Genomic DNA, 20,893 nt, shown 5'->3' with positions numbered 1-20,893 from the left:
CTAAAGTTTTTTCAAGATATTCTAACACAAAAAAGAGGAAAACTGTATTTCTGTTTCCTGGATTTCCCACCACCACTCATTTACCTCTAACTGAAATGCTTTCATGATTTCTGTTTTTCAGTGGAAACATTAAAGTTAAATGAAACATTTTTTTCAACAAAATCTGTTGTGATTTAAAAAGCATTTTATGTAGGGAAAGCAAGAAATGTAGATGGGAAGTATTACTCTAACTCTCCTGCTTGCTGTGGCCCTTCTTTCTGACATTAATTGAATTTTCTTACATGCTTGGAGGGTTGATTTCAAGCCTTGTTCTTTATTGCTTTCCAACTATATTTAGATATGTGAAATTAAATATTTGAATACAATAATTCTAAAGCAAAGCTGCGACAGGTTTGGTACAACTGCACGGGTGGGTTTTCTTGGCACATTTCTTAAGGTTCATGTTACTGTCTCTAACAGAGAGTTCCCTGCAAGAACTGTCCTCTACAGCTAGAGTGACAGGAATTAAACATGACAGCTTTTTCTATGGCGTGCCTTAATCACAGGATTCTTGAGGGAAAAACAAGTTCTCCTCCAGCCAAGAGAATGACATTACAACAGTATTTTAAAACCACTGTGCTACATCAGCTGCATTTAAACTCAGCTAGTTGTTTGCTGGGTCAGCTGGAGGGACGGATCCTGCCAGCATGACCTCCCTGCGCGAGTTTACCCCTGCCATGTGCCTCCATGGGATTGCTTTTAACGGAGGGCTCTCCAAATGAGCCCAGGCAAGTTCTACAGACAAAGAGCAGCACTACCTGTTCAGCTCCCCTCCAGCGCTGGCTCTGTACTGCTGGAAAAGCCTGTGTCATCACTGCTGAACGCTAATAGTGGAAGATCTCTAGCAATGAATGCGCTCGTGTATACACAACCAGGGACTGCTAACAGTTTTTATTTACACGCAAGATCTTTGTTAATGGGTAGAGAATTGGGACTGACAGTGTATTTAAGTGTTTTGCATGATTAATTTCCATTAATTTCACATCAGTAGATGAGTTAAACTGGCTGGGAGGTTGACGGGATGAGACTATGGGATCTGTACTAAAATGGTGGCGGGTAGGAGAAACAGGAACGTAGGAGAAACGGCAGAAATCTGTTTTGCAACTAAAAGACGTCAGTATTTTGTTGGAAAGAAACCTTTCCAGAGTTGTGCTTCTCTCTTATCTGGTCTAAAAATTAGAAAAAGAGTGTACTTTTACGTGAAAATTACAATTCCGAAATAGTTTTTTTTAAAAAATCCATTCAGAAACCAAATCATTGACCTGTACTCGTATGCAGATAAAGTGGTTGGGAGGAAATTTTCCCTTCCTGTCTCTAACTGGGATGGCATAAACCCCTCAATGTACTAAGGTGAGCCAACGCGCCTTGCTGACTCAATCATAGCTGCCACGGCTGAACCCTGCCAGGTGCTTTGCTGAGGGCTTGTGCCCTTGGAGAAGAGATGCTGCAAGTCCTAAAGGAGCAGTGTAGGTGGTGACTGGCAAATTCATAACCCCTCCCTCAAGGAGCTGCCTTTCCTCTCAGGCCTTTCCTTGAAACACCTCACTCGAGCTCCTGTGAGGGCTGGCCAGCACTATGAGAGGAGGATGAAGCAGTCTCTTTTCATGCCAGCCTGAGAAGTGATTTGCACATGACTGTTCACTGAGTGTGATGAATAAAGTCAGCAGGATTTGGATTTTGACCAAACAGCAGCCCAGGCCGGAGATGAAGCAGGGTGGCTGGCTGTCACTCTGTAATTACAAAGTGCCCTTAAGAAGCTTCTAGTTTCTTCAGCTATATTTTTACAGTCCTTAATCAAAGCCAGTTCCTTTTGAAAAAGAGGTTCAAGTGTCATGAAGGGATCTTGCTCCATCATCCCTCTCCTAAAATATAGATATCCTTAAAATTAATAATCTACATAACGAAAGCAAGTGCATCACAGGATGACACACTGCTAAAACAAGGACATTCTCTCTCTTTTACTTTTTTTTTTTTTTTAATGTTGGCTATTATGAATATTTAAAGATTAGCAGATAGAAAGAATGAATTTAAACCACTGATCTGTACCTTTGGGACACCTTATCTTATTTTACTTCTGCCGTGGTCTTGAACTTAACGCCTATTAGTCATTGGTGATGATAATCCTTCCCTTCTCTCAGTCCTCAATTTGTGCTAAATAGCATAGTTTGTGAATGATGAACACTACACTTGATTCTGCTGCCAGCCATCATAGAAGACATTTATTACACTGACCCTCAGGAAAGCTCTAGTTTCCAGCTCATTTCTATTGTGAAAAATCTTGAGTTATTTCATGGATGATAAGCAATTACTTAAAAGCTCAGAAGTGACCATTCTGATTTCCTTCATAACCTAGCCTGCAAATTTTACCCTGTATTTCCTGCATTAATCCTGTACCTGGTATCTGAGCTGTAACTTGGATACTGATTTCAGAGTCAGTTGATAGTCTACTTAATCACTTGGTAAAAGCTCCCAGAGATTTGTGAGTCTCTTTCTCAAAAGAGGCCAAAAACAAAGTTGTGAAAGGCAGGTAACTATTTACAATAATATATTTACAAGTTACTGTACATATACACACTCTTACAGTACAGAGAAGATACATCAAGATACAAAGGCTGTTAACTGACAAGGACTATTCTATTTAATTTTCAGAAATTCCTCTGAGTAATTTGTTCCCACAGAAGAAGCCCTGCATAAATTTTGGAATATTATTTCTGAAATCTGGGAGGGAAATGACAATGAATTAAATGCTGAATAATGGTACCTGCACATTAGTATTGCAGCTGAGATCAAAGCCAAGCTGTGTCAGGTGTTGTGCAAACACACCACAAGAGTTGATCTCCACTGAAAAGTTTATAAACACAATAATAAGTCTCTCAGATTTATTGATAAACTGGTCCTGAATAGGAAAACAAACACTAGCAGCTTGTTTATTTCACAAAAATCTACAGCTGGAAAGGTAAGGTCTTCATTCCGCTGTCTTCTAGGAATACTTCCAGTCTCACAGGAGCATCTAAGGGATTAAAAATACACAGAGCAGGAAATTCCAGCTTTCCAAGACTAAGAGTCATCTCCCTCAGCCATAAATACACAACGCAGGGAGCAATTGTTCACAAGCAGATGTGCCTCACAATGGCTATAAGAACTCACATAATCTCCTGAACAACCTTATCTGCTACCAAAGCAGTCTTTGTGCTGGTCTCCATGCTCTGTGTCTCCATGTGAACAGTCTCCATGCCCTCTGTCCCTACCCTTCTCTTGAGAAGAGCTCCTCTGCTCCTCCACCATTAGGACTCAAGCATCAGTGACGTGAACCCCAGGAGTGAGTGAAGAGCCAGCTGTCAGCTGAGCACCTGTCTAAAACACCTCTGTGGGTCCCATCCCTATCACTTGTGAATATAACGGGTGCAACCCCATTCATCTTTTATTTTTAGCTGTAATCTTGGCATTCACAAACTCTGTGGAGAAATGAGCCAGATTCCACTCAGCTCCAAAATCAAATCAAGGACATGGTATGCCTTTGGAAGTTCTGGTCTGTCTGTAGGTAGACCTCTCTCTCTAGTTTCTGCTCTTCTCATCCAGAGACAACTGAACTGGCATCCTCAGAAAATAAAATGGACAAATACTCTTGACTTTTCTCTCTGTTGACAGACTCTGGAGTGCATATAGGAGATGCACTCCTATTAATGACTGACATCAAGGCCAGCTTTTCCACTTAACTGCTGTAGCAACTCCAAAGCTCCAAGTGACTGTGCAGACCAGGTAGGAGGTCTAGCACTGTTTAGCAGTGCCCAAGACTGGGTAGGGGTGGAAAATTAACAATTTGCTGTTGGTATTTAGTTTCTTTTATTGTTCATTCCCCTTTCTTTCCTCCTCTGCTTTCCACCTGTGAGGAGAGTGAGTGCAAGCTGGGAGAACAGGGGTCTGTCCCTTGCCCTTCCCAGTTTTCCCCGTGGCCTGAGACTGAGCATTTCTAAGTGTCCAAATGATCCCATCAAGTGCCCTCATCATTCCTGATGCTCACAGCCTTGGGACTTACAGTTCTGGTAGAATTAGCATCGATCCTAACACTCCAATATAACGCCTTCAGTATTCGAGTTTAAATTCAGGCTCACCTTTACAGATGCCAGAAGGGACTAGTGACTGAGCTTCAGTGGGATCCCCTATCTCTGTGCTGGGAGGGGTCCCACAGCCTGTGGGCTTTCTTCAGAGTGGGGGTCAAAATGTTGGCAAAGGAGAGAAAAAACAGGCAGTTTTAGCTCAAATATAAAAGCAACCTATAATCTACAATCCCAAGTAAAAGTGTATTTTAATATATTATTTTTATAGCTTCTTTAACACAGAGAAATATCCTATGGAGTGCAGCACACACAACAGATCTAAGTGACCATAGATGAGGCCTCTCGTGCTCCATGTGATTGGTTTCACTCCCAGCATAGAGTTCTTTGTCTGTAGGGAAGGCTTGGATTGTTTGGGACATACATTCTCCTCTAGAGAGTTTTTGAAGCAAACTGAATAAACAAATTATATGGTACGGACACTGGGCTCACTGGCTTGGAGGAAGCACAGCCCTTCCCTAGTTACTCACTCCTGCCTCTGCCCGGCCCTGGTGCTCGGCCCCAGCTCAGCTCCTCGCCCACTCACCCTGTTCTGTGTGTTGCATGTCCCATTTCCCTGCACAGCCCACACGACTCCCCAGCTCTGGACTTAAGCAGCCCCAAACTCACCAGCCCCTGTCAGCCTCCCCGCCTTCTTGCTGTCGGCACAGGATGGCACAAAGGTGGCCACTGTAAGCCCACCCACCCGGCCTCTACTGTCAAGCCGGGTACAAAAATTGAAAGGGGCCTCCAGGACAGTTTAAAAAAACAAACAAACAAACAAAAAAAACAACCAACAAAAAAAAACCCAAAGCAAAACAAAAAGTAACGAAAGGACAAACACGTCTCTTCCCTTGCTTTATTCTCCTTCATCAGAGGATAAAATATTCAGCCAGATTAATGCCTGGGGATCCTACGGGGCTCGTACAGCCGGGCGGGCTGAGGCTGGCTGGCGGTTCCAGCCCGGCTGACACACTCCTGTCCTGGTTTCTCCTGCCCCGTTTCCCCTTCCCCGCCCTGCCCCCGGCAGCACGGCCCTCTCCCTGCCCCGGGGCACGCAGCCGGGCTGCTCGGATCCCTTTTCGCTGCCGGGGGAGGTAAGCGGGGCAGAGCAAAGGGGGGAGAGGAGCATCCTCCGGGGGCGCGGAGGGACCCTCCCCGGCAGGAGCTGCCCCGGCCGGGGCCGGGGCCGGGGGCGGGGATGGGAGGGGAGGGGAGGGGAGGGGAAAGGAAGGTAAAAGCCTCTCGGGGCACCGCCTCCCTTCTCGGGCGGTCCTGGAGTCTGCTGCCGGGAGCACAGAGCCGGAGAGGTCCCGGTCCCGGTCCCGGTCCCGGCGGGCAGGCGGCAGCGGCGGGCCTGGGGTAAGGAGCGGGCAGAGGGCGCCCGGTAGCTGGGGAACGCGGGGGGGAACCGCCGCTCTGGGGGCTCCTGCTCTGCCCCCAGCTCCGGGCCGCGCTGGGGACGGGGGTCTGGCCCCCAGGGGTGTCCCGGCCCCCCGCCTCTCCGTCCACCGTCCCCCGAGGGCGAACGGCGGTCGGGGAGGGGGCGACGAGGCGCTTTGGCTCGGGGAGTGGGGCGGGGGGTGTGCGTGTCTGTGGGTGCCGGCATCTTCCTTGACCCCAAACACATTCGGACTTTGGTAACGAGGAGAGGCTCACAGGGCAGTGGTGGGAAAGTGTCTCGGGAGAGCAGCGTGCTCGTGGGAATGGTGCAAGGCATGTTGTGGTGGGGTTGTTTGGTTTGGTTTGCTTGTGTGTGTGTTTTGGGTTTGGCTGTTTGGGTTTTTTTGTGTGTGGGGGTGGTTTTGTTTTTTTTTTTTTGTTTTTTTTCTCCTCCCCTGGGATTTCTGTAAATAGGCTGGGGTGGATACTGAGGCAGATAGCCTGGGTGAACACCCCTTGCTGAGAGGGCTGCTGTGCTCATAACATCCTCACCCTGTGTTCAGCAGGATGGTTTCCATCGTTCTCGAGGTGACGTGCAGCCTTGTTGTCTGGCTGTTTCTGTACATCTGCTTTTGCTACTGGAACAAGCACCGTTCCCACGAGTGGAGCTGTCGCTTGGTCACCCTGCTGCACGGGGTGATTGTCACCTGCCTCTCTGGTTATGTTGCTCTCTTGGATGGCCCCTGGCCTCTGACCCACACAGGTATGTTTAGAATCTTAACCATGTCCTTGTCATGCAGTATGGACATCTCTGGTTCTGTTACAGGTTGACTGGGGGGCTGAGTGCTTTTGCTGTATGTTCTCTATGTGTGGGCAGGATTTTATTTAACTGCCCTGCTTCTCCAGCCCTTACCACTTCTTACTGTTAATCTTTTCATATTTTTTTATTTTTATTTTTTTTGGTGTGTTTTATTTATGCACCTATTGAAAGTTTTCAGGTTGGCAGCTTGAATTTATTGCAGTCTTAGATGTAGTAATGTGTTAAGAATAGACTTACGTGCTGTTTGCATCTTTAAGGGTGTAATTTCTCCTGGCATTTGTTTGCTGTTTTCTATCATTAAATTTCAGATAGTTCTGCTGATGGGAGTCAGGCTTTCCATCCCAACTTTCTAAAAGGGAGGAGAGAGTAAGAGGCAGAAAGGTGGCAGGATGGGATGGCCTGCCTGGGTCTGCTGGGCAGGCTAAAGTGTGAAGGGAGAGCGGAACCAGGCATCCAAGCTTCCAGCCTGGCACCTAGCCGATAGGATAAGGATGGAAACTGAGGAGGAAAGAGGCATACTCAGAACCTGTATTGCTCCGTGCTGTAGAAGAATGTCATCTTTAAAATCCCAGGCTTATGTATATCTTTCATTTCAGGTTCACCAAACACATCTCTTCAGATCCACGTGCTGTCCTTGAGCTTGGGTTACTTTATCTTTGACCTTGGCTGGTGCCTCTATTTCCAGACGGAGGGGGATCTAATGCTGTTCCATCACACGCTGAGCATCTGTGGCATGATCATGGTGCTGGGCCTTGGGAAGTCTGCTACGGAAGTCAATGCTGTCGTATTTGTTAGCGAGATTACCAACCCACTGCTCCAGATCCGCTGGTTTCTGCGGGAGATGGGGTGTTACCACACTTTCCTGGGAGAGGTGGTGGATTTCTTCTTTGTGTTCCTCTTCCTGGTGCTGCGAATAGGGGGAGGAGCTCTGATCATGTACATGATGGTGACATCCCCTGATCCCAGCTGGCTTCTCAAAGCTGGAGGCCTGGCCATGTACCTTGTATCTTTGGCGTTCATGGTTGAAATCTGCCGCTTTGTCAGGAGGAAAATGTTGAAAAAATATCAATCCTGGACAAGCCTGAGGACTGTGAATGCACCTGTGAAAACTAACGGGCACTTGACAGCTCACTAATGGGTTGTGGATGACAATCCCTCGGGCTAGGGTCCCTGCTACTGAAGCCTATTCCTGTGAAAGGAACTCCTAAAAGTGATGTGGAATTGACTTTCTGACCCTGGCAGTGGTCCCTACCCCTGGAGAAGATGAATCTGTGCTAGGAATGTGGGAAAGCTGGCAGAAGAGAGGTTTGAGTGGAAATCTACAAAATCTGGCACGTCTACTGAACTCTGATTCCCTGAATTCTTCAGCAATGGTACAGTCTCAAGGAGGGTGGCAATGCCAGACCTATTCAGTCTGCAACGAATAATTGCACAGCCTCTGTGGTCTGTAATCATTTTGGAGGTAGAATTATTTTACAGTGTAGAGCCAGAAATCAAATATGAAAAATCCCATCTTCCTGCCAGTGGGACTGAGTAGGGGTGTGACCTAGCAAAGATTTACTGAGCCTCACTTTACCTTAATCCTGGAGTTAGACAACGTGCTTGACTAAGTACTTAAATAGAAGCCTCTGAACAAGATTCATGTGCTTGCAGTGGTATAGTAGACTTGTCCTTTGAGTGTGTGAAGTGATGGTACTTGAGGTGAGGCAATGTTTTACCTCATTGTTTTTAATGATACATTTCTCTCTCTTTTTTTTTTTTTTTTGTGTACTTGCATTCAAGCAGATACTGATCTTAGAGCAGTGTGACTTTACTGGGATTGACTCAGACCCTTGCAAACAAGAGTCAAGAATTAGACTTGTGCCAATAACCTCCATAAGCAGGCGTTCACCTAGCCTTGGATTGCTTTAAAAAAAAATCAGGCATTTTGTGAGAGATGGTAGAGAAGAGCCCTCACTGGATGTTCTTTCTGATCTGGGGTTGGCTCATTTACAAGCCACTTAGGCTGAATGCATGGCCAACAAGTCTAATAAGTGACTACATTTTCATGGGTGACAGCAATGTTTAGGCAGATCCCGGTGTAACATCTGATCCATACCAGCAGGTCTCAGAGTATGGACCAGTTCTCTTGTTTTCTTTACCTCTCAGAATTGTGTTCTGATATTTCCCCTGGAGTTTTAATGTGAATTTCCCTCTGTTGAAGGTTGCAGTTGAGATTTACTCTCCCATAAAAGCCTCGCTTATAGCTGAGAGACAAATGGCCTTGTGTTGCCCTCAGGCTTAGCAAGGCTGGCTGCCTTTCCCTCCTGCTTTCAAAGACCTTGTTTAGAAGAGCTTCTTCATGGAGCTAAAGAGCCCCTGAAACAGCCTGTGTGGCTCTTGCTCAAGTGAGGTGTCACCCTTGATGTAGGGGTGAAGGAGGGGAGCAGTGGGAATAGAGCTGCTGAGGTTTTGCAGCCTTACTAGCTCTTCCATGCCTCTTATCTCACTGACTCTGGCACTGTTCAGGGCAGATATCTGCCTTGGCTGGGGATTAAAATAAGGTGTCCGGAGAGATTAAAAAATGACATGAAGTAACCTAAGTTTTGACATGCCCTCTAAATGCATTGCAGGCAAATTAGCTGGCTAATATGTTTAGAAAAACAGGAGCCTTGTACTCCTGATAGGTTGCCAGCATGGCTCTGGTGGCCTGGCCTTGTGAGGTATGAACTCTTACTAGAGTCGCTGTGCTCTTCTGAAAACTCCTCTGAGTGATGAGACTTCTAATAAAGTTATGTTCTCTTTTTAAAAAAGAAACAATTGCTGTAATGTTATTTTGTTCTGGGTCTTAAGAAGGTGACTGAAGTTAATGCTGAGGAAAACGGGCTTGAGGGTAGCCTGAGCATGCTAAAGCTAGTTGTCCCTAACAAAGCTGTGGCTCGTGCCCTTCATGCAGTTCAGGAAGGAGTGAGCTGAGGGGAAGCAAGCACAGGCTGAGCCATATGCTCTGGAGCTCAGGTTTGAGGAGTGAGGGATAGATGAGAGTCAACTGAAGCTCAGATTTGTGACTAAAGTACCCATAATCTGTCTTGCCAATGAGTCATGGTCAGCATCACAAAGAATTTAAGAGTGGGCTGTTAAACTGAGATGTTTGCTCTTGATGGACACAAGGTCACAGGGTAACTTAAATCTGGTCATGGCCTACATCCCAGATTGCCTTTTATTCTCTTCCTCTTTGTTGCTGTGTTTCGTTCTAGGAATGATCAATGTGGAAGGCTTGGGTTAGAAGGTAGTTTGCCTATGTTATCTTTGGAGAAGCAACTGAAAGCATGAAAAGACCTCTGGTGGTATGAGATGTCCTAAGCCACTGCTGTGAGTGGCTGTTTCCAGCTGAGAACCTGCTACTGCTGGGGCAGGACTCTGCTGTCTGGAGTGGAGCTGGCCTGGGCTTGGCTTCCAACAAGGAAAGTCTTCTTCCTTCAGCTGAGGGACAGTAACCCAGTGCAATCAGCTTGCTTGCATGCAGAACAGAACTGATGGTAGTTACCCTGAGATTTGAAGCAAAATAAGTGCCCTCAGGTGGTCAGGCACCACATCTCTTCTAAGACCAGTTTTAGCATTAAACATCTAATGTGATGCTAGAAAAGCATCTGGCTCCGCCCTCCGTATCCCATTGGATTTCTTATTTTCTAACATTGCAAAGAATGAAATTTTTAATATAGGTGCCTGATATTTATCTGTCAAATATCCTTGAGGGCTTTTACAGTCACAAAAATTGAGCATTAGTCTTGGCCTATCACTGAAGAAGGATATGGGACTCTGCTGTATTTCCAGTTCCTGTGTATCTCCATTTAATTCTTGGACAAGAAGTTTCCTAGTGTTGGCAAGCTAATATGTTTTGTGACCCTTCAGTGTTGTAAACTCTCCTTGGAACAGGGTCAGAAAGCAGGCAAGGAGAAAGAAGGTACTGCTGAGGGAGGTTATAGCTATACTAAACTAAGTAGCAGTGTGCAAATAACTGCTAGCAGAGGTCCCTGTCCCAAGCTGTTTTGCTGAATGCTGTTCATCTGCTGGCAAAACGAGCCAGTGCAACTCAGCCTGCCTATTTAAATGGCTGACTCTGCAGAAAGCAAACAAGAAAATTAGTATATAAGCTGCACCTAACTTCTGGTACAATCCACTGGGAGATGATTTAATTTGCCACCTTGATCTCACTAGATGCAAGTTTTGCACTTAGTATGATCTAGAACAAAAAACCCCACAACTCCTTCTCTGTATTTCACCTCAGTCATTAAATGGTCCTTGCCTTGTTAGGCCTTTCAGAGAACTTTTCTGTGACCATCTCTATTGTTCTCCCTCAGCTCAGTTTCTGTACGGTGAGTCAACATTAGACTTACAACGTTCTGTGTTAACTCCGTTCTTTATCGTAAGCTAAATATTAGAACAGCTCCATCTCAGTTGTTACTGAGACTGTTGGAGGGGGCCTGGTGCCTGGTCCGGCATAGGTATAGGAAAGCAAGATGAGACCTAAGATTTGTCAGAGAAGCAAATGCACTGTTAATGCTAGTGAGGATGTTGTGTTAAAATAGCTGAAGCATGAACATTGAAGCAACAGGAACCTGTGCGTGGCCTGAACTGGAAAAGTAAGATAAGAGAGATATCCAGTCGAAAACAGGCTTATTGCAAGTGCTGTAAGAGGCAGGACAAACCACTCCCACCATCTGCATTTCAAAAGATAAAACTTGACAGGGTGAAGGAAAGGAAAACCTACCATATTTCTGAGTGTGAGAGATGGTTTTGATGGCAATTTATGAAAGGAGTGTGTTGGCTGGAGGCACATTTTTGTAAGCTACTTCAGATGTCCTGCAATAAACCCTGGATTTTGTTACTCCGTGACTGTAGAGGAAGGCGGGAGAGAGAAAATACGTGGTTTAGCAGTGAATGCTTGTAGCAAGAAGAAACTGCTGGGCTTTGTAACTGCTGCATAAGCACTGGATGAGAGGGTACGTTCAGGGCAGGGCTTTGTGCTTCCCTAGCTTGCTGAAGCTGCACGCTCGGTGCAGTGCCTGGATGATAAACCCCACGGGGTACGGTACCTTGAAGCTGGCGCTACACTGACGCGGTTTTGCAAGTTCTGTAGAAGAGCCGGTTCGCATCAGGCGCTACCTGGGTGCGAGCAAAGCAAGCCCGCGTCTGCCCGCAGCCCCGTGGTCGCGCCTGCTCTCCCTGGGACACGCGAGACGGTCGAAGTGGGTGGGTGCGGCCCGTTTCTCGTGCCCGCAGGCTAAAGCGATGCTCTGTGCGTGCGTGCCCGTGACCCGCCCCTCGTTCCCCGAGCAACGACCTGCCCGGCGAGGAACCGAGGTCCCCCAGGCGGACGCCCGAGCCGCTGCAGCCGGGCCCCGCTCCGGCGGTGACCCGTCCCCCCGAGGCCGGCACGGGGAGGGCAGCGGGCCTCTTCCCTCCCGCGGCCTAGGCAGCGCCCCCGCCCCGCCTTCCCGCCGCCCTTGCCGTCCCTCCTCCCCGCCAGCAGGTGCCCCTCGGCCGCCGCTTCCTCTTCCCGGGGGGGGGGGGCGGCGGAGGCGCGGCGGCGGGCCGGCCCCACAGCCGCGTCCCTGCAGGTGGGTGCGCGGGGCCGGGGCCGAGTGGGGCGAGGGGAAGGCCCTGCGGCCCGCAGCCGCCGGGCGGGCTCCGTCTCCCGGCCCCCGCGGAGCTGCGGGAGCCGCTGGGGGAGAGCGGGGCCGGGAGGGGCGGGGGGCGCCGGGCGGCGGCGGCCCGGAGGGGCAGGGCCGCTGGCGGGCTCGGGTCGGCTGGGCGGGCAGGGCCCGCGGTGTGGGGCACGCTGCTTAGGCTCTCGGGGCGCCTCCATTTCCCCCTTTGGACAGCAGCAAGAAAGATAACGGTGTTTTGCTCGGGGTTCCCATCGCGTTTTTAAGCTCCTTCGGGGAGAGCAGGGCTGTGCCGGAGTAGGTTTTTAGGCGCATGTGATTATTATAGAGCCTGCTTTCATTCATCACCCCATTGCTACTGGTGGTAATTACTGCTGTTTTTAAAGGATATTGCTTTTTCCAGTGTGTGTGGACAGATATAATACACATGTGCAATATATATTGTATATGCTAATGACAAACGTTGAGCTTCAACGTGCAGCTGGAAGGTAGCCCCCATCTTTCTTTCCAAGGAATGGAGAAACATCTTTTTTGTGCATAGGTGTGGAAAATACCTCAAAAGGTTTAGAAGGTCATTTGTCTTCCTTCTACTAGCAGTCTCCAGCTGCTCTATCCCTTTTGTTACATCAGACTTCTTCCTGCCTTATATGCCCTGACTCTAAATGTGTATGGACCTCGGGGACCAGGGATGTCAATGGAAACACCTGGTCAGACCAGTTAATCACATCCTTATTTAATTTCCCTGTGTTCCAGAGGCTCATTACGCCTTAATGGTTTTGTTTATCCAGTCTCCTAAGTCATCCCTGTTAATACTTGCAACAGGCCAAACAGGAAGGTTGGGCACTAAAACTTTGACTCCTCGTCACGTGTAGTTCTTTTGGTGTTCCCCAGCCCTGGGTGTGAATCCAGCACCCTGGTCAGCCTGTACCAGCAGGACCAGTACTGTGTTTGCCATTGTGCAACTGGAAACTCACATATCCCAGAGCATGACTCAACTTCTGATGCACTTCCCTGAATGCTCAGGAGTAATGAGGCACATCTTACCTTTCAGGGAAAGGTATTAGCCTGGAGTTGGGGGTGTTCAGCCTGGAGAAGAGAAGGCTCCTGGGAGACCTTAGAGTGGCTTCCAGTGCTTAAAGGGATCTACAGGAAAGATAGGGTGGGGCTCTTTATTGAGAGTGTGGGGTTAGGAGGAGGGGTAAGGGTTTTAAACTGACAGAGGGTAGGTTTAGATGAGATCTAAGTCAGAAATTGTTCCCTGTGCGGGGGGTGAGGTGCTGGCCCAGGGTGCCCAGAGCAGCTGTGGCTGCCCCCTCCCTGGAAGGGTTCAAGGCCAGGTTGGATGGGGCTGCGAGCACCTTGGTCTAGGGGAAGGGGGCCCTGCCTAAAACAGGGGGGTTAGAGCTAGATGATCTTCAAGGTCCCTTCTATACCCAAACCATTTTGTGATTCTAAGTATGAGCATAGATGTAGGTATCAGTGTTGCGTATTTGGGGGCCTTTTAGCAACAAGAGCGGTGTCCTCCACAGATGCTTATGCACTGTAATTTTGTTCTGGCAGCGCGTCTTCGTTTTTGAGAGATTCTTTAATATAAAATTCTTTCACAGTGAGTGAGGGAAAGTGTATAAAAAATACTGCTGAAAAAATCTTCATGGGTATAGATTATAATCCTTTTGCATCAAAAAGATTTGGAGATCTTGGTGCTAGAAATGATGAAATGAAGGCCACAGTTGGGAGAGTTGAGTGGTTTTCACCTTGCTTTGCTCCTCTCAAACTGCAGAGGACGGAGTGTCCAGCACCTTGCCCAGGGGAGGTGTGGGCCAGGGCCACTTGAGGAGTGCAGCCAGGGGTGGGAAAGGGCCTTGGCTGCTCCCAAGGGTGGTGGGCTGCTTTATCTGATCACCATTTGCTGGGGGGTGCTTTGTTCTGATCTGAGCTTTGTCTTTGCATGCTCCTGAAGAAGCTTGAACTATGCGTTGTTCCACTAGAAGTATTCCTGGGGAGGGCAAGGGGATTTTACAGTGTTTTTTTTCCCCCCTAAATTGTCCTGGAAATGCATTAGTGCTAGAAGGTTAAAATGCAGTAGCAGGAGGACATGGCAATGCCTTTGTGTTTCTCTTTACTTATTTGGAGTTGGTGTCACTGCACTGGGAAGATTGGTGTGGTTTTGGGGTTTTCTTTTTGTTCTTTCAAGAGAGGAGAAACCAAGCTAGCAAACAGCATGACAGGATGAGTAGGTCAGGTGAGGCAACACAAGCAGACCAGTCAAATGAAGATATACGGGCAGGGAACTAAAATTAAGGGGCAGGTGTAGCTCTGGATCAAAGCCTTACAGATGGATGTGGCACTCCTCAGCCTGTCCCTCAGGCAGTGTAGATGAGTATAAACATTTCCCAGCAGGTCCTGCATTGTAGACTGGTTGGGGAGGTCCTCCAAGGTGCTTTACCAACTTGTAGAATGTTTTCTGTTCAACCAGGCTAGGAACTCACTGCCTTACAAGGTCATCGCTTTCATGGAGTCTTCCCACAGCTGAGGTGACAGTGGTGGGGGTCTGTGTGCTGGTGGCCATGTGGTGAATCTGCCCTAATTCTAAAGGATACCCTTCTCTGATGTAGGCCTTTCCTCACAGGGACTGCAGTTCCTCTGCAGAAAAAAACCTGTTGGGAGCGAGCAACACCATCAGGAAACAGCACAATCCACTCAGCGCTGGGATGGTTCTGAGGGAAATGCTGCACTGGGTTGTGCTAATACTGCCGAAGGCTAGAGCTTCTGATGCTTTTGTCTTTCCGTTCCGAGACAGGATGCTGTTCCCCCTGCCTCTGCGGGTAGCCTGCAGTCTGCTTGCCTGGCTCGCTCTCTACGCTTGGTTCTGCCACCGCTGCAAACGCCGGAGTTACGAATGGAGCTGCAGGCTGGTCACGCTGACTCATGGCATCCTTGCTACCTGTCTCTCTGCTTACATTGGCTTCATTGATGGCCCTTGGCCTTTGAGTCACCCAGGTAAATAATGAAAGTTGTGGTCCCAAGTCCCCCAATGGGTAATGGTACCAAGTGAGGTTCTCCTACCACCTCAGCATCCAGCCCACTTTAGCAATGATGATTGCAATACCTGAACTGCTTTATGATGGAAAGTACCAGAGAAATTGAGAGACTGGTACGGTATTTTGCTAGTGTAATGGCCCTCCCCAGCTGCAGTCTGGCAGAGTGTATGATCGTGTTGTATGGCCATTACGCATGTGCAGCTGCTGGGCTAACAACTATAGTATTGTAACTTGCCTGGCTTCTCCAGCTGAGCTGTGATCAGTACAGTCTAAAATACCAGCCTGCCAGTGCTGAAGGTGAATACCTCTTCCTCGTGTTAGATCCTGCCTGCTTTTTGCCTCCATGCTTTAAAACTCTGTCTGTTGTCTGTGTTTCAGGATCACCAAACACAACTCTTCAGGTACACGTGCTGTGCCTTAGCTTGGGCTACTTCCTCTTCGACCTTTGCTGGTGTGTGTACTTCCAGACAGAGGGTGCTTTGATGTTGGCCCACCATCTGGTGAGCATCTTGGGCATCACAGCATCATTGGCACTTGGGGAGTCAGCTACAGAGGTCAATGCTGTCATCTTTGGCAGCGAGATCACTAACCCGCTGCTGCAGGCCCGCTGGTTCCTGAAGGAGATGGGATGTTACCACAGTTTCACAGGTGATGTGGTGGATTTCTTCTTCGTGGTCCTCTTCACTGGGGTGCGGATTGGAGTGGGGGCCTGGCTGATGTACTGTGAGCTTGTTTCTCCCAAACCCAGGTGGTACATTAAGCTGGGTGGCGTCATCATGTATGCTGTGTCCTGGATTTTCATGGTCAGCATCTGTCGCTTTGCTAGGAGGAAGAGCATGAAGAAGTACCACACTTGGAGGAGTCGGAGGAGTGATGAGTTATACTTGAAAACTAATGGACATCTGAAAAAACACTGACTGGATGCTGAGTAAAGACTTCCTGGAGTTCACAATCTGGCAAGGAGGGGATCGTGCCTGAAATGCCACTGTTGGGAGAGGAGCCAACACACATTAGCAATTCTGCAGCCAAATTTATCCCTGGCATAACTCCACTGAAATCCATGGAGCTATGCCATGGATTCATTGGACCTGCAGTGTTTGACCTGGCAGAGGCTGGCTCAGCGTGTACGTAAGCATACGCTAAATGATATGAGTGAAAGAAGGGCTAATTTTACATACTAAACATAACTAGTCCAGCAGTGCAGGTGTAAATAGTAATGTTAGTAGTAAACTCCTTCAGCACTGGTAGAATCTTGGAAGAGAGGAGAAAATAACACTAGATCTTCATGTTTGGTGTCCTATACAGTCTAGACAGCTAGAGTGACTCTTCGTACTGCTAGGAAGGAGCATGTTCTAGTGTTTCATCAGAGTTGGGATTCCTGGCTCTTCCACCAACTCGTTATGTGACCTTGGGCAAGTCATGTAACTAACTCTGTGCCTAATTTCCCCATCTGTGAATTGGGGGTGATGGAGCTGATCCATCTGTGTTATGCACTTTCAGATCTTTACTTGAGAGGTGCTATATAAATGCAAAATGTTGGTTGTTATCTGCACTTTATTGGTTATCCCTTTGTTTCCTTCGGGAGAAACGATTTTGGTGGTTGAACTAGAGTGTGGCTCTAGAATGAACAGTATTTTAGGTAGGTGGTTGTTTTCTACCCTTTCTAATTCCTTTTAATAACTTATTTAATAACATATTGATAACTTATTTTTCAGTAGTGTCCAGAAGCTCTAATCAGCACTAGCACTTTGCAGGACTAGGTGCTCTGTGAATACCCTCAAAGACACAGCCCCCGATGTGAAATGCTTTTCTAATTTTTTTTTTTTCCCCTCTTCTTCATCCCTGACTGTTAAAACTCTGTCCACCCCTTCCAAATACTGCTTTTAGCTCTTTGAGTGACCAACACTCTCCATTATGAGAAGCCCCATCAGGACTTGCCAGTAAGTGGTTTTCTCGCCAATGGTCCAAGCTCTGATTTGTCTGCAGAATGCCAGAGTTCCCTCTGCTGTGCTTATTGGCCCAAATGCAGACATAGCGTGGAGCCAGCCTGAGACCAAATGGCATGCCTTGAGATTGTCAGACAAATACCTTCTCCAGGTTGTAAGTAACTTAAAAATAAGTTAATGCAGAGTAATTTACTGCAGCAATTTGCAAACAATCTGTAGTTGCTGGTTTTGGCAATCTAAAGGGAATGGGGTCCAAAACCCAATTTGTGGTGAAGGCTGTGTATTTCTGCTGCCCTTGAAAGTGTCAACCCAGATTCAGACCAGTATATATGAACTCGGAGTCTACTACAGTGTTTGGGGAAAGTGGGGTACTGTAGGTGAATGTCTGGGAGCTCTACAGAAAAACGATTGAGAAATACTTGAAACTACCATTGATGTTTTTCCCCAGGACCACAGATACGAGTTTTGACAACAGGGTTTCTTCAGATCCAAATGGAGATTTCTGGTTGAAGAGAGGCCAGCATGCATTTTTAAAACATGGTGGCTAAAGTGGAAGAGCTACCCAGCCTCAGTTCTGACCCCTGCCCTGTTCAAGCCAGAGACCTAACCTTGGCTCTTCTTCATCTAAATCAATGCTTTGACCCCTGGGCTTTGAATTCACTTCTGTCTCCCTGCTTGAATCTGGGTCACTTTATAAGAGTGAGCATTTGTAGGGTAAGAGAGACTTATTTTACAGCCTAATAATTAGAGGAACGAGAGGCACTGGCCTTTTTTAAGAAAAAAGGGAACGTGACTGGGAGAAAACATAAGCATTACTTATCTGGTCCCATTTGCAGGGACAAACTGTCCCCTGGTTGGCAGCTTCTGGTGTTTTTCACTGTATGTTCTTAAGCACTGTTCGTTTGTTATTGCTGTTATTACTATGATTATTTATTTTGAGCCTCAGCACCAGGCCTCAAGTGTAGCTCAGGTGCCAGTTCTGCTTTGAGCCTTGCCTGTTGCAGCCAAAGACCTGAAGAGCCCAAAGCACTTCAAATAAGCAGAGCCAACTGATGGGTGAGCTGGTCCTGAAAAGGAAACTTGACTCATTTAGCACAGCACAGTGATACTGCTATTGAGCCTTCAAGGGAGCCAAGGAGGGCTAGTTGGGGCTTGCTGGTTCTTTCCCAGCTCTGCTGATGCTGTTGCTGTTGGGCATGTCAAGGAGCCTTTTTGCCTCAGCTTACCCACTTAATTAAGTGGGTACAGTATTACCTACCTCTTGGGGTGTTCTCATTTGTTAACACTAAGCCACCTTTGATGAATGCTCGGAGGTCTGTGTCAAGCTGTGCTGTATAAAGGCAAAACGCTGTTGTGAGTGAAGCACTTCTCACTGTGACCCATCGACAGTACTTTGTTACCTGAACATGGCACTTCACAGCATCTGGCTTGCCTCACAAAAGCAGGAGTCCAAGGTTCTTTGCAGTGGTGCTTATGGGTGGGAGTCCAAAGGAGTAAGCTAGTCACGTGCATAAAGATGAGCTGTGCTGCTTCTTGTTCAGGTGGATTCACAAGTTGAAGAAAGGATGTCAGGTGGGCTTTCCTTAATAACGATTGCAGTAAATCTGGAGTCAAAAAGAGTTTCAGCAACCAGCCTGACCAGGGAATAAGGCTTTCAGCAGAAAGTCCTGAAGAAATGTAGGTGAAACAGCCTGTTCGTTTCTCAGGGCAGCTGTTAATTTGACTACCAAGAAGATTTTCCTGAGCAGTCCTGATGACTTGGACTCTGACCTCTGCTGAGGTTTGGTGTGCAGCTTAATGCATGATTACAGCCCTTCTGTTGGGGCTGTACAGCCGATACCTGCCCAAGTGAATAAGGATGTCAGTTAGTGACTGCAAGCATCTGTGAAACACCTTGTGTGAAGATGTTTTGAAAGATCATGCACTTTTAATGGCTGAGTGGTCCCCTTCTTTAAACTGGGGGGAAATACAGAAGTAGAGCACTGTGATCAACATCGGGGCTTTCGAAGTTAAACAAGGGCACTAGAAAACAACAGAGCAATGAAGAATGTTTTATGAGGTAGAGTTAGCAACGATCTCTCAGAGCAAGGCCTCATTGTCTAGTGGGCTCCAGCATAGAATCACAGACCCAGAAGTACAACTTTCAAGCTGTGGAGCACATGGTGGGACCTTTCCTCACGCTAGTCCATAGTGGCTAGAGCAAATTGTAAAAGGAAACTGCAGACCTAGTGTGAAATAACTTGTGTTTGAATTACTGTGTAATAGCAACTAATGTTCCACCAGTGAATGGTGTAGATGCTTTGTATTATGTTTTATAAAATAAAGATTATTTAATTTTGAGGAATTTGGTTTCTGTCTTTGGATGCAGGTCTTGAGTTTTGTTGTGTGTTGCTGGATGAGGCAGCATTGCCAGTGTAAATGAACAAAGTGATGGTCGGTGGGTGCTTTTTAGGGACTCGTACAGCTTTCACCATGCTTCTTACACGTGTTAACAGGCAGAGAAACCACTGTTCTTAGCAAGGTTGTTGTGAGGAGTACTTAGAAGTTTGGTGTTTGCTAATAGGTGCTTTCAGGTTGTTGGCAGCCTAACAGGGTGCATTTCTTCAGCACCATTTGTGCCCAGGCCTTTCATGGCACCTATCCTTAGGCATCTCACACAGCAAAAATGTTCATTTTCCATGCCCTATATGCTAAATAAGAAGGTTCTCCTGTGTTTCCACACCATGAACCATGAGCTCTTCTCATTCATGAACTAAACAGTGTTGCCTAGGAATTGCTTGATTGGAAAGTCTGATAGACTTTATGAGTCTAGTAGACTCATAAGAGAGTATGCGTTAACATTATTTTATGTTGCCTTGTGTGGTGGTACTTGTAACAGTAGAGATGAGCCAAAGTCAGTACTGTGTAAAGGTGCAGATTTAATCTGGGGTCTGAGTAGTGCTATTCTATCTCTCTGCATGCCTGCTGTGATATTGCTTACATACTGGGGAGCTGTCTTCGTTTAGAGCGAGAGAGAAACTGCAGGGCTGTGCAGCTGCTGGGAGCTGTGTATATCATGCTCTGTTCACCCCCCGAAGCTCCCTGGGCAGGACTGACTGTGACACATAATCTGTTGTAGGAGATGCAAGCTGCTGGGAGGATGTTGTGCAGGGCTTGGGTCTGTTTGCATAGGGGATTCTTTCGCCCTTGATGCAATAGCTTAGCAGTGGGAAAGCCACCAACACACAGAATGGATTTGTGAAGTGATTTAGAAAGTTGTGCACTCCTTTTAAAAGCTCTGCTTCAAAGGATGCTTCTGAACTGAGAGGAAAACATTTATTTCAATGATGCTTTCAGTGACTGCAGTAAGAGACCTAGATACCAACAAGAATTTCTGTGCAACAGGCACTGTACAGACCCAGAATGGAAGAAAGGCCCTGCCCTGCAATGACCTGTACCATCAGGTCTGAAACCCCGTGTAGCCAAGCCACACTCGGGAAAGACCTGTAGTGTTGCATTGGTAAAGAATAGCTATTCTGCCTTGCTTATGGTCACAGCATTTTACCAGAGATCCGGCATGCCAAAACTCTGTTTTCTATGAATAGTTAAGCCAATTTAGTTGTTTGGATGTAACCCTTAAATCTACCTCAAAATCCTCCAGTGCTGGGGAGCATCTGTGTAGTGTTGAGCCCTCTCAAGATTCTGGCCTGTTTACACTCTACAAGCCGCTCAGCTGCATGATGAAGGGGTTTCAGGGACTGCAGTAATTTATGCTGGGAGTTTGTTTAACCTCTGAGGTAGTCCAGAAGCAGAGAAGAAAGTACAGCAGCATTGCTTTAGAGCTACAAGCATCTTTCAAGTTTCATGTCTTCAGGAATGACATGCCAGAATCTAGCCTTAAGTCAATGGGTAAATGTGCTTTGACTGTAAAGAGTGAAATCTG

The 20,893-nt window shown here is 47.2% G+C and overlaps 2 protein-coding genes across 7 annotated transcripts; both read left to right on the top strand.

Annotated features, from left to right (window-relative positions):
- Positions 1-5,412: 5,412 nt before the first annotated feature.
- On the top strand, positions 5,413-9,132 carry LOC104356439 (TLC domain-containing protein 5). Of its 2 annotated transcripts, none has more exons than XM_042800587.1 (3): positions 5,413-5,495; positions 6,083-6,279; positions 6,933-9,132. In XM_042800587.1, the coding sequence occupies exons 2-3, from the start codon at positions 6,084-6,086 to the stop codon at positions 7,469-7,471; spliced, it is 735 nt and encodes a 244-aa protein (XP_042656521.1). In that variant the 5' UTR covers positions 5,413-5,495; position 6,083; the 3' UTR covers positions 7,472-9,132. The 2 variants fall into 2 exon arrangements, with proteins under 2 accessions (XP_042656521.1, XP_042656520.1); XM_042800586.1 differs by having other exon boundaries at positions 6,080-6,279.
- On the top strand, positions 6,200-19,315 carry TLCD5 (TLC domain containing 5). Of its 5 annotated transcripts, none has more exons than XM_042800585.1 (4): positions 11,329-11,936; positions 14,785-14,984; positions 15,404-15,673; positions 15,852-19,315. In XM_042800585.1, the coding sequence occupies exons 1-4, from the start codon at positions 11,608-11,610 to the stop codon at positions 15,863-15,865; spliced, it is 813 nt and encodes a 270-aa protein (XP_042656519.1). In that variant the 5' UTR covers positions 11,329-11,607; the 3' UTR covers positions 15,866-19,315. The 5 variants fall into 5 exon arrangements, with proteins under 5 accessions (XP_032854130.1, XP_032854128.1, XP_042656519.1 ...); XM_042800584.1 differs by having other exon boundaries at positions 15,774-15,870; XM_032998239.2 differs by lacking the exon at positions 11,329-11,936 and adding an exon at positions 6,200-6,279 and having other exon boundaries at positions 15,404-19,315.
- Positions 19,316-20,893: the final 1,578 nt, after the last annotated feature.

This window comes from Tyto alba, unplaced genomic scaffold (genome assembly GCF_018691265.1).
Source record: "Tyto alba isolate M040663 unplaced genomic scaffold, T.alba_DEE_v4.0 Super-Scaffold_32, whole genome shotgun sequence".
Taxonomy (NCBI): domain Eukaryota; kingdom Metazoa; phylum Chordata; class Aves; order Strigiformes; family Tytonidae; genus Tyto; species Tyto alba.
Note: the sequence above shows the minus strand (reverse complement) of the source record. Positions and strands in the feature narration are given on the sequence as shown.

What these genes read in the sequence shown, in the direction of transcription:
- LOC104356439 (XM_042800587.1), top strand. Translation starts at nt 6,084, where the DNA reads ATGGTTTCCATCGTTCTCGAGGTGACGTGCAGCCTTGTTGTCTGGCTG. An exon ending in CTGGCCTCTGACCCACACAG is followed by an intron (nt 6,280 to 6,932) that starts GTATGTTTAGAA and finishes CTTTCATTTCAG; the next exon opens with GTTCACCAAACACATCTCTT.
- TLCD5 (XM_042800583.1), top strand. Translation starts at nt 11,608, where the DNA reads ATGCTCTGTGCGTGCGTGCCCGTGACCCGCCCCTCGTTCCCCGAGCAA. An exon ending in CCACAGCCGCGTCCCTGCAG is followed by an intron (nt 11,937 to 14,784) that starts GTGGGTGCGCGG and finishes GTTCCGAGACAG; the next exon opens with GATGCTGTTCCCCCTGCCTC. An exon ending in TTGGCCTTTGAGTCACCCAG is followed by an intron (nt 14,985 to 15,403) that starts GTAAATAATGAA and finishes TCTGTGTTTCAG; the next exon opens with GATCACCAAACACAACTCTT.